This window comes from Ambystoma mexicanum, chromosome 7q (genome assembly GCF_040938575.1).
Source record: "Ambystoma mexicanum isolate Mex_15411 chromosome 7q, UKY_AmexF1_1, whole genome shotgun sequence".
In the NCBI taxonomy this organism is placed as follows: Eukaryota; Metazoa; Chordata; class Amphibia; order Caudata; family Ambystomatidae; genus Ambystoma; species Ambystoma mexicanum.
The window spans coordinates 972,777,533-972,789,571 of record NC_090941.1 but is presented as its reverse complement, the minus strand read 5'-3'; the positions used below and the strand labels follow the sequence as shown (position 1 = coordinate 972,789,571).

Sequence of the window (12,039 nt, the reverse complement as noted above, 5' to 3'; positions counted from 1 at the left end):
AGCCTCTGGAATTGCTAACGAGGAGCTGGGGCGGAGGCCAGGAGAGGGTGGCCAGGGGTCTAATGAAGAGAGGGCAGGGGTGGCGTTGACGCCACCGAGCTTCTGCCGAGTCTGGGAAGTGCAGAATTCAGCTGCGCACGCAGTTCCCCCTTTCCTAAAAAATCAATAGTAAGCAGAGAAAGCCCATTACAGATCCGAGCCCTGTCATTGGCTGGCTGGGTCACCGGGACGCTCAGTGCCCGGTGGGTGCACGGTGTTCTTTCCCGGCAGAATGCCACAGGAAGGACATCTACATTTCAAGTGTACCCACCGCAGTCCATTAAAACCGCCCAGATCGCAGGCCTGTCAAGAGAGCATTATGTATTTCTGTTTGTATTCATCCATTTAATTTGTCGCTAAAAGACATGGGTTCGTTTGCGAAAATCCCCGAAGAAATGGCATCCCCTGCTCTTTGCCCTCATGGCGAATTGATGTAGCGGGCAATGTTGTCAAAGAGCATGAGAAAGTCTCACAGAAATTGCGAGAAGTGACAACCTAAGGATCGTTTTACACGAGTAGATAAAAAAGCCGGCAATGTGAGATGCAAGACGGTGGGGTCGGGTAGTGGCGCGTCCAGACTCCTTTGACTGGTGTGGGCCAAGTGTGGCACTGACTTATGCAGGGGTGGCTTTAAGTACAAGCTCACGCACACACACACACCTCACCGCCATGATGCTACTTTAGTATAAGAGGGGGGCACCTGGGGTGGCCATTCGGGGTATGATGTCCTTTCATCGTGGGAAGTTTTTTACCACGATTTGTTTGCCGAAAAAACTCATCGAATTTTTTGGGAGGGGTTAGAAAAATATATAAATTGGGTGTGGGTGTACGGAAATATCAAAAAAATGTAAGGGGATGGGGTTTTGGAGTGGTAACGCCCCAAAAAAAAATTTCGATAGTTTTTTCGTAAAAGAAATTTGCGGTAAAAAACCCTGCGAAAAAACATCCCATGATGAAATGACATGTAACCGCCAATCCGATTCTAGGGGTAGAACATGCCAGCCCAGGCCACTCCCGGGACACGCCCATGGGGCCGGGCAGTTACAGGTGCAATGTCTAGTGACCTGCACATTGAGCCCTGCCTCTTTAGAGTTCCTGCCGCACTCCATCTAATGGAAGGATGGATTGATGCAGATGTGCTAGAACACATGGGTCTGCTGGGAGAGGTCAGCTGGGGAGGACTGGCAACTTTTGGCCACATGGGAATGTACAGGTTAGTGGGCCCATGCTGCATTGGCCCGCCTACCTACCTACCATTCAAAATGTACGTCGATATTCCGGGGATCACACCATTTTGATCAAGTGGTGATGCTGGGATTGTAACCCAGGACCCTTACTTCCAAATTCTGCATCTCATACAGTAGCGTGATACAATAATACATTCCCAGACAAAGCAAACCCAATGGCAAACTACACCCCTCCTACACATTGGACAGGATGCAACATATCTTTCAGTGATTTTGTTGTTGTCTCTTGGAGACCCAGGCTGTAGGAAAGGTCGCCGACATACCAAACATTGTCCAGGATAACAATTTGGCGAACTAGGGAAGCTGGGATTTGAGGCCAAGATTCCTGGTTGCACAATTTGCAGTCTCCTTTTATCCCATTCCGTCTTTAGTCCTACACAAATGCATAGAGGCGAAGAATCCGGAGAATTCATAGATAGACCTGTGCCCGAGTTTGGCGACGCCCCAAAAGCCAAACCCGAGACGAACTGGCCAAAGAACCATAACTGTCCTCCACCTGCTTTGCTGCTGTGTTGTTGTTTGCAGATGGGAGGGAATCCGGCTCTTATTGCTGTGAAGAGGTTGTGTGTTCTGGTAATTGTCAAGGGTTTTGACCCATGTTGAATCAATAGACTGGGTGGATGTGGGGATGAGCTGTCGCCAGCCATTATTCTATCCCAGAACAAACTAAATCAATAGACTGGGTGGATGTGGGGATGAGCTGTCGCCGACCATCATTCTATCCCAGAGCAAACTAAATCAATAGACTGGATGGATGTGGGGATGAGCTGTCGCCGCCCACATTCATGCCAGAATCCAGGAGAACTGCGCAGTTTGTGCACACCAAAATGGTCACCTAACCTGCCACCCACCAGTGCCAGCATGATGGACCAGAAGCGCCAGGGGTGAAAGGTGGTGTCAAAGGAAAAATAACAGTGTTGTTAGCTTAAAAGCGCTTTAAAATCACCTTTGTTTCCCTGAATGCAAGCTCAAAATGCCTATTTTAAACATCACAAGATATTCAAAAATCTCAATGAACACCAGCAGACATTTGGCAGAATGTATTCTTGTGTGCATACAAATTCTGGGAAGATGAAGACCCCAAAACAATGTTTATAACAAAACTGGCTGAGCTGTGGATGTCAGCAGCTTAATTGAAATTGGATTTAAAACCACTAAAATCGAAATGTTTAAATTAAATGAGTGACCTACTTTTTAGTGTCACATAGTTGCAACTGTTAAATGTCATGGTTTTGAACTTAGAATCAGCATTCTAGCTGCATGTGTAAAAATTGTAAGTTTGATTTAAACTGGGAACTAAAGTGACATTTAGCTGAATTCTGCCTGACAACTACCCCCGACAGGAGAAACTTGCTCAGCCACTCTTCCCAGGCCTAGCTGCATTCTGCTGCCCCTGCCAAAAGGAGATGACACCTCTCTGATTGGGTTAGGGAAGGAGCACCTGGGACTGCAGGAAGTTGAACAAAGCCCTGTCCTGGACTCAGGCAAATGTTATATTGGCAGGGCCGTAAAGTGGCTTCCTCTTGGGAGAAACTGGGAGGGGCAGTGCCTCTGCTAGCAAGCTGAGCTTGGGGGAAGTGGATGAACCAGTTATTCCACCATGTGATGTGGGAAGCCACACCTCTTTTTGACCAGGGCATAATTTTAAAAAGATAGATAACTCATAGTGCGGACTGGTAAAAATTATATAAGTAATATCATTATTCTTGTGATTTTTCAGTGCACGTTTTAAGAGGTGTTAGGACCCTGTGGTGTATTCTGTGGGGTTGCTAGCAGAACATAGGGGCTTACTCCAAATGTCTGCATGTTAAAAATCTGACACTTCATCAATTAATGTCCATACTCCTTGCACACATTTGTGTAATTTTTGGTAAATGTCCGATATTGGTAAACTGACCAAAAAGTGCAAAATGTTGTCATTTCTGAATCCCAGCTCGCAGGAACATGGGGCTTGAACAGAGACCTGTCTTAATTCATCTGTAATATGTACATGTAATGTCAACCACTTGTGTATCTGGGAAATATGTATTTGAATCAAATATAGATTTGAGGGCAAATTGACTAGGGGAGGATCCTCTGACCCATAAACAGACCTCATCATGATGACAATCCATTTCCTTCCCCCCAATCATGGGAGAGGGGACAATTGGGCCAATGACAAGTAGAGAGGGGCAGGCTCAGTTATGCCACGCACACACCCACTTTCTAAACACATAAAAGCAGACAGTGCAGGACAGGTAGGGACATTCACTTTCCACTTTCTTGCGGGACGCTTTGCCGGGAGACTTCAGACTTCACATCCAGAGATCCAGACTTCAAATCCATCAATCTCCAGAACCTGTCGCAGAAGTTAACTCCAGAATTTGTAGCAGAGAGGCCTGAATCCACAAGCTGAATCCTCTTCAGCAGGCCTCAAAACCAACCAAACTATTCAACAGCCGGGCGAGCTGTTTGAATTTTTGCCAATCACTTTTGAAAGAACCTGTAGGGGTATCCAGAAAGCAGTGCTGTATCCGGAACCAGAGAGAACCACAAACCAGACCGTTGTGAGCAGAACCGGTGCTTGACAGACCCAGAGAGCAGAGCTGACCCAGATAGCCGGGACTTCAGAACCACCCGCCGGAAGTCCCGTCCAACCTGACCAGACCTTGACGGCTTATTTCAAAAATATAGTGTGAGTACTCACTGTGCCAAAATCAATCTCTTTGTTTAAAATAATCTAATCCAAACTATTTTAGCCTATTAGAACTGTCTCCTAGAATCGTGTCATTCTGTCATCCTTAAAACTGAAAACTGTCATCTATCATTCAGAGCTTTAAAATTTCAAATCCGAAAAACTACCTTCACAAAATTGGCTGTATCTCCGGAACCGTTTTTGCTAGGAGCGAGTTTTAACTGTCATCTTAAAGCTAAGATTCTAAGCTTTCCAACGAGCCTAGAACCGACTTCCTACTCCTTATAGTGCCTCCGCAATCACGCTCGACGCACGCGATTAAATTTGCAGCGATTTGACATTTTGCACAATTTCAGCCACGTGTAAAAATCAGCAGCTCCTTGCTTTCCTTTGCTAAAATTCGTTTTAACCTGCTAGTTACTCATAGAGCATTGCTAAAGTGAGCCTGAACTAATATAAACTAGATATCACCCACCCTGAACCTCTAGAGGGAATTAAAAGCATTTTGGCACATTTCTCACTTCATTGTCATCACATTCAAAGCATTTTGGGCCTGTGTTTCAAACTTCTGCCTGTTTTCCTCTAAGCTTGCTGGGGGGGAACTGAATTTCGTATTATATTTGATTGCATTCCTGACAACTGTGTGCTCTGCTTTCCATCTCCTTATATTGCATAAAGGGGGGGAGTGAATTGTCAAGGAAAAGTGATTACATTGTCTTTTGTTGAAGCCATATCAAGTATATTTTCTGTACTGCATTTGCATTCATCATTGCATTGTCCTTGAAGCCATAAAAGCATTCTCAGCTACTTTATCCTCTCTATATCACTTCTAAGCCATCAAAAGAGTGTACCACGGTAACATTATCCATTGTTGATCACTATCATCTTCCCAAGTGTGCTATCAAACATTAATTTATTATAAAAGTGTGATATATAGTTTACTTTTCAAATAAACCTTTTAAATTTGCAAAACAAATCTACTTCTTGGCTCAGTGGGGTCAGGGGGATTCTAAGAGAGGGGTGTTATACAAGGGTTCATCATCCAGATTATAACTTGCCATAAAAATATATAAATAAGGGCTTCCCTTGGGCATCCCAGACAAGGCACTGACTTAGTGGGATTGCTTGATTGGAGTCACTTACATAATAAAAGAGGGGCCAATGGATCCGTCTCTTTGGCGTCTAGTGTGGGGTTGTGTGGTTGCTCAGAAAGGTTTGTGGGTCGGGGATGGATTTTGGGGTGGTACAGGTCAGTACATTTTTTAGCTGTCAGGTATTGTACAGTCAATAGTTGCCTGTATATCTTTTTAAATGAAGATGGTTGTTACATTTTGACTACTACAACACAATCCCTCACTTTTGTGTGTATCTTTATTTACACCACTTGTATTGTGTCACCTAATTCCACCATTGCCAAAGGATGCAAGTGCACACATGCAAGTGGAGAAAGCATACATATGGATGGACGGATTCACACATGCAAATTGGTGCAGGCGAAATGCTTGGCATGGGCCGGTTTCCCTTTGCGATAACCCCCCTCCTGTAGAATACAGACAGATGGGTGTGGCTACCCTAGATGAAAGCACACCCTGATTTACAACAGGGTGCTCTTTCATCGGTGGTATCCCTGCATCTCTTTCCCAAATGCCTGGTCTTTCCTATCAGTACAATGCTACCCGGGTCTTTTTAGAATCCAGGAATCATTTATCTAGCCCAAATAGAAATGCTCATGCTTGGCATATGTGTTTCTAATGATTTTTTTACATGCTCACCTCGTGCAATGCATCAAACCGCCTAATCACATGGGCAAGTAGATACCCAGGTATCAAAAATTCACACAACACTTAGATATGCATTCAGCTGTTGACTGCAAGCCCCTTGCCACTGCAGGTAGACCCCCCTGAAAGCAAATCACTGATGTGCATCTTGGAGTTGGATACATGAACATGCGAGTGGCATTTTACCCATTGCGTCCTGGGCATGTGTTTGCACCCATGTTTCTTCCTCCATCGTGCCAATGTTCCAATGGGTCACTTTCATATCACTACTGAGCTTTCCTAGATCCACAGTAACCTGCTGCTTTCATATCACTACTGAGCTTTCCTAGATCCACAGTAACGTGCTGCTTTCATATCACTACTGAGCTTTCCTAGATCCACAGTAACTTGCTGCTTTCACATCACTACTGAGCTTTCCTAGATCCACAGTAACGTGCTACTTTCATATCACTACTGAGCTTTCCTAGATCCACAGTAACTTGCTGCTTTCATATCACTACTGAGCTTTCCTAGATCCACATTAACTCGCTGCTTTCATATCACTACTGAGCTTTCCTATATCCACAGTAACGTGCTGCTTTCATATCACTACTGAGCTTTCCTAGATCCACAGTAACGTGCTGCTTTCATATCACTACTGAGCTTTCCTAGATCCACAGTAACGTGCTGCTTTTCCCTTTTCCCTATAGCTCAGACCTGTTTGGCTATCTTCGTGTTCCTCCTGTTCACTCGCTTCTGGTTGGTCAGCTTATTGTATGGAATATGGTGGTTCTTGGATCGGGAAACGCCCAGTGCAGGCGGCCGGCGGAGACACTTTGTGCGGAATTGTGTTGTCTGGAGGTACATGAGGAACTACTTCCCTGTCTCGGTAAGTGCCACAGAACGAGATTAATATTGATGTGTCAAACAGTGGGTGTGTATGATGGGGAATATTCAGTGCAATATGTTAGCTATCATATCAATGTTTCTCTATTTACAACGTAAGCAGATAGATATATGCAATGTCATGTGATATGGCATTTGTATAGCACCTTTTCCCATTGGTATGACATCAAAGTGCTGTAGAGGAACGCCCTTGGAGGTCTGAGGTATGAGAGATTGATTAGAGGAATTTACAATGCGTGTGTACAGCTGTGGGATCTGTTACCCCGTACTTTGCATTATAATAATTTTGCACCATGTTAGGTATCTGTTCTCTGATGTTGTGTGATTACGATTAATCACCATAGGCTGATGGGTAAACATTTCAAGTTGTACACAACTAGCCAGCCATACAAAGTTACTTGCCACCTCAATTCCGTATATACACACAGCACACAATTTCCTATAGGACAAGAAATAATTATAACTAGCCAATGGCTAGTAGAGAGTGAAGATTCTGCTCTCTGTATCGGCATTGGTTCCTTTACATTGTGAATTAATGTCTAGTGTATTTTCTAAATATTGCTTGTATTGTATTATGCTATCGTGTTATGGAGACATATCCTGAGGACCTCGACGTGTGAAGGATCATGTGTACTGTATGTGTCACAATAGGGATAGTATTACAGGAATGCCCGGCAACGTGTTAATTTCGAGTTCGAAAATAAATATTGTAATACTCCACACCAACTACTAGATGCTGGCCTATGCAAAACATTTTAATCTAGCAAGATACAAGCATCAGAAATACTATTACTGAAAAGGTAATGTTTGTCATATAGATATGTCCTGATTTCTATAGGGCAGCATTGAAGTCCAGTAAAGGGTTCATGAAGGGCTGAAGGGTGGACAGACTGACGCTTTAGCCCCTGAATATGTATAGTGGTACAAATTGCAATAGCTGCACCTTCTCATGTTCATGAAACAGATCAAGATTTAGTAAAATTATCAGAAGCTGCTCAAAGTGGGTGCAGGGGATAGTAGGCCTTTGGTAGCTTCCTACTATACAGCCATGCTTGTCGAACCTCTGTATAATGGGCATGAACTACACGGCAGCCTGCTCTGACCAGAGCTGGCAACCCTTTGGTCTTGTAAGCCAGTAAAGCAGAGCTGGCACAGTTTCAAAGTCTTTGGTTCTATATTGAGTGATCCCGGTGGACATTGTATATATACAGAGAAGAACACTGGTCTTTTAATCACAAAAGAACATACAATAGATAAGAAATCAGATTTGACGGGAAACAGTGAGCTTCTTACAATGGGGTGAGTTCAAGTAACATTCTGGCCAGGTTGTGGACGGAGTAAATGGTTTAGTCACTGGGGAAAACGCATGGGTGGACATACATTGATAAGGACAACCAACATTAGACATTTTTTAGTGCAGGTAGGCGGTACGGCCAGCTGTTAGGGATGTGCCCATGATGGGTGAAGTGCTAGAATGGAGGCAGAGGAAGTGAGGGACAGAGGGAGGTGAGAGGCGAGGGAAAAAATGGAAGCTTGAAGGCAAATGAGAGCTAGGTTAAGAGGGTAACTCGGATGCAAGAAGAACAGCTTTTAGTTTCATTAAGACTTTGGTTAAGCCATTGCAGGCTTAAGGAATATGCACCACCTTCCCTACATGTTAAAGAGAATATATCAACACATTGCATTTGGTGCTCACCATTGATCCACACTTTGCACCAAGTGGAAATCAGAAACATTCAGTTCGGCAGGGGGGACCCCTCCTTGCAACTAGGAGCCCCCAAGAAAATTAATTCACTTGTCCTAACAATATATTGGTTATAGTAAAACAATTCACTTGTCATAGCAATGATTCTGATCCCCAGATAGTCTAGAAATAATTCTAACCAGTGTGCCAAAACTCACAGTAGGATTCAGAATTGGTAAAACAAAGTTAATATCACCAATCAACTGACGTGAGCGATTCCAATTAAGTTCACAGTTACAAGTGTTTGTTCGGGGAGTGTTTTCGATTTGTGAGGTTGTCCATTCATTAAGCAAACAGTGCAGCCTTGCACGGCTGTGTTGTGTAGTAGATTTTCCAGTCTGTTCGCATTGTTTGCAGATTGGTAATTGTTCTTGAAATAGATGCACTAGGCCTCAGCCACTCGCAGCCGCTGGCCAATAGTGAGTGATTGACAGTTCCTAGAAGCAGGGCTATCACAGGGTGATGTGAGGCCCGTGGCAGACAATTTGGTGAGGCCCCTTTATTTTTTGCACTTGGCTAGCAGGTGCCACAAACGAGCAAAGTGACTAATCTCCATTTTAGTTTTTGTATGGAAGAACCCAGATATGGTTTATTATTATGTCTGCAAATCAACTAAAGCAAAGCCATTTTTCCATGCTGAAGAAAGGTTTATTCCAGCCTTATTTTTGTATCATAGCGGGCGGGGCTGGTTAATGTTAAGGGACTAAGAACCCGGAAGCAGGACCCAGGTCATGATGCACTTTGAAGTTCACAATATGGACACAAATGCCAAAAGTTTGGGCTTTTGTGTAGGCATGGGAAAGCACTTGCCAGGCTTAGCCATAATGGTATTAACTGGCCATTGATGGTAACAAGCGCAAAATGGTGTGAGTGTCCTGGGCATCTAATAAAGGTGCCTGGCAAAAGCGTAAATACCTAGACACAAGCCAGACCTGTTGACTTTGACAGTGATTGGTGTGAACAGGATTTCAGTGAAGGACACACATAGTGCTTAGAACTTGAGTGGTTGAAGGCAGGCCTGATAAGGCACAAGTAGCATGTTTACAACTCCAATCGAGCCATTCACTCTTGGAAGACTGCTTTGAAATAACACTGGCGGGCACTTGAGTGCATAGTTTGATGGTAAGACTTGATAAAGCTAGCTCAGATAGTTCCCATGAAGAGGTGCTTTGAATGGGGAGGGACAGGAATGGTCATAGGGATTAGCATGCCGATGGACAGTCAATGGGTGGGCCAGCACCTACAGACTGCCCCTCCCCTCATATGCCATTCCTCCCTATCTTCACTCTCCTCATATGCCATTCCTCCCTATCTTCACTCTAATACAACAGTGGCTGGCTTAATTTTCCAGGAGTAGGATTGTAACTTCACAACTCACAAGTGCCCAATGATGGGACATTTTGGTATGCTGCTTTTTTCATGTTTTGTCTCACAAACAGTTACTTCAATGCAACCATTGTTTTCACTGAAGGGGACGGTTAACGTTACCCCCAAATTAGTGGACATTAGAACAGGTTCCCAGCTTGTCCTTGAGAGTTCTGGTGGGTCACACGAACATTTTTTAAACAATGGTTTCAAATAGTGTATTTTGCCATAAAAAATATGTGATAATCATTGGGCAAAAGTCATACTTTACAGTGAGTTTGGTAGGTAGCACACAAAACAATCTAACTGGTGCCAGGCCACCAGCAGTACACAGGCAGTAGTATAATAATGGAGGCCTAACTGCATCGATGTTTACAGTTATGCCAACTGACTAATACATGCATACAGTAAGGTGCTATGGCGTCATATGTTCTAATTAAGCGTCTCTCCTGTATGAAAAGAGTGCTTTGAAGTCTGGGCAGTAAGGCACTTCATGCAATGCATAAATGTGTCACCCCCGAAGGCAGCAGCACAGAAAATGGGCCACTTGGAGTTGGCAAAAAAAATCCAGCCCTTTTGCCCAAGACGTTGAAAGCAGCATTGAAGGGTCTGTATCTCCATGATCCATCTAAAGGAGAGAACAGGAATTATGGGCCCCTGCCCTTGAAGGTTACCTGGGCTTTTGGTACATTACCATAAAGTCCCAAGTCTAAACTATGCAACAGGACCACATCCGGATTAAGAGACTGTCACTCACAGTTTGGAACACTACTAAGGCTCAGTTCAAATGTTGGACTTGTCTAAATCAGTACATCTGAGTAACACACAATTCTTAGCCTGAAAAAGGATTCCTCTGCAATGTATCCTTCAGTCTATTATGTACATTTCTCCCATGTGAGAGATTGAGCACACAAAGCACTTTTGTAACCTGAATTGCCTCTAGGCGCTGTACTGCTCTGGTCCTGCTTTTTAATCAAAGAGGTGCAGGCCAGAGAACTACAAAGATGCAAGTGTGGCGTGGAATGTGGTGGGCGCTTCCGGGTTTGGTCACCAATTGCAAATGCAAAAACTTTTGTGAAGAATATTAACATTATTTGAGCTCATTGGACTTCTCTTCCCCTTGCTTCCAATCTTTTAAACCCTCTTCCTGTTAATCTCTATCTCTGTCCGACTGTTACCTCATGTCTCCCCTCACCCCCTCACCATTTCTTTCCCATGGTCTTTCTCCACCTCTCCTTTCTCCGTCATTGGTTACCCTCCTCCTCATTTCTCTTCATTTCACTTCACTCGCTGTCTTTTCCCCATTTCCCCCCACACTCAACCTTCACCCACTCTATGCCCCCGCATTAGACCATTTTCCTTTCACTGTCTTTTCCCCATTATATGCCCCCACACATACCTGAGCTGTTTGCTGTGTTTCACTCCAGATGGTATATAATATAATTTAAATGAAGGCGAACCCGGAAAGCTCATCCAGCTGTGCAAATGAGTGCATGCAAACAGGGTGCACCGATGCCGCTGAGGAATCACAGCACAGTACAAGACCAGTCCACACTCTCAGGAATGGTGGGGGTCGGGCGGGGTGAGAGACAACTCTCTGCCCTAGGTAATTTGGGGTTTTGGAGTCTCTGGAAACTGACACTCCGCTTGGAGTAAGCTAATGTTAAGACAAAATTACTTACAGTTGCACAAGCAGAAGGAGAGAACGTATCAGGTTTCAGGAGGCCACTTACACCTAACCCTGCAAGGCCCAACCGAGAACGAGCCGAGACGATACCTTCACCTTTGCTGCCTGCCTTAGGTTTCCGTCCCCAAATCTCACTGCATCGCCATCTGATGACCTCTCTGTTAATCTCTGTCATGTCCCTCTTAACCCCTTCAGTCCAGCTGCCTCTTCCCTCGCAACACTCTCATTTGCTGGAGTGCTGGAATCAGCTCTCTGACTGCTCTGGAAATAACCACCGACTGTGCACTGCAGTAATATATTAAGTCATGGCTGCACTGAAGTTCCGGGCCCTCTTGGCAAAATTCGCTACAAAAAGCACATGGGGGATTCGTCATGACCTCTCTTGGAGCTCCTCGCACCTGCCTTCTTTCAGAGCTGCAGAGAATCTCTGATGGGGAAATGAAACTGAAGATGTAATTTCCAAAACCTGCTAGCCCTGGGCCCTGCTCAGGCAGCAGCGCCTTTTCATGCCACTTCAAATACAAAAGGACATTTTCGGCAAGAAAGGACGACTGGAAGCAGAGTCACTGAATGTAAGCCCCCTCACGCTCTTAGTTTGACTGGGTCCCGGGGTTTGTGAT

The 12,039-nt window shown here is 44.5% G+C and overlaps 1 protein-coding gene across 1 annotated transcript in view; it reads left to right on the top strand.

Annotated features, from left to right (window-relative positions):
* The window catches only part of MOGAT2 (monoacylglycerol O-acyltransferase 2), a 493,563-nt gene that overhangs the window by 137,110 nt on the left and 344,414 nt on the right, over positions 1-12,039 (top strand). The window contains exon 2 of the mRNA XM_069640058.1: positions 6,428-6,606. Within this exon, the coding sequence (XP_069496159.1) occupies positions 6,428-6,606 (179 nt within the window). The remainder of the gene's footprint in view (positions 1-6,427; positions 6,607-12,039) is intronic.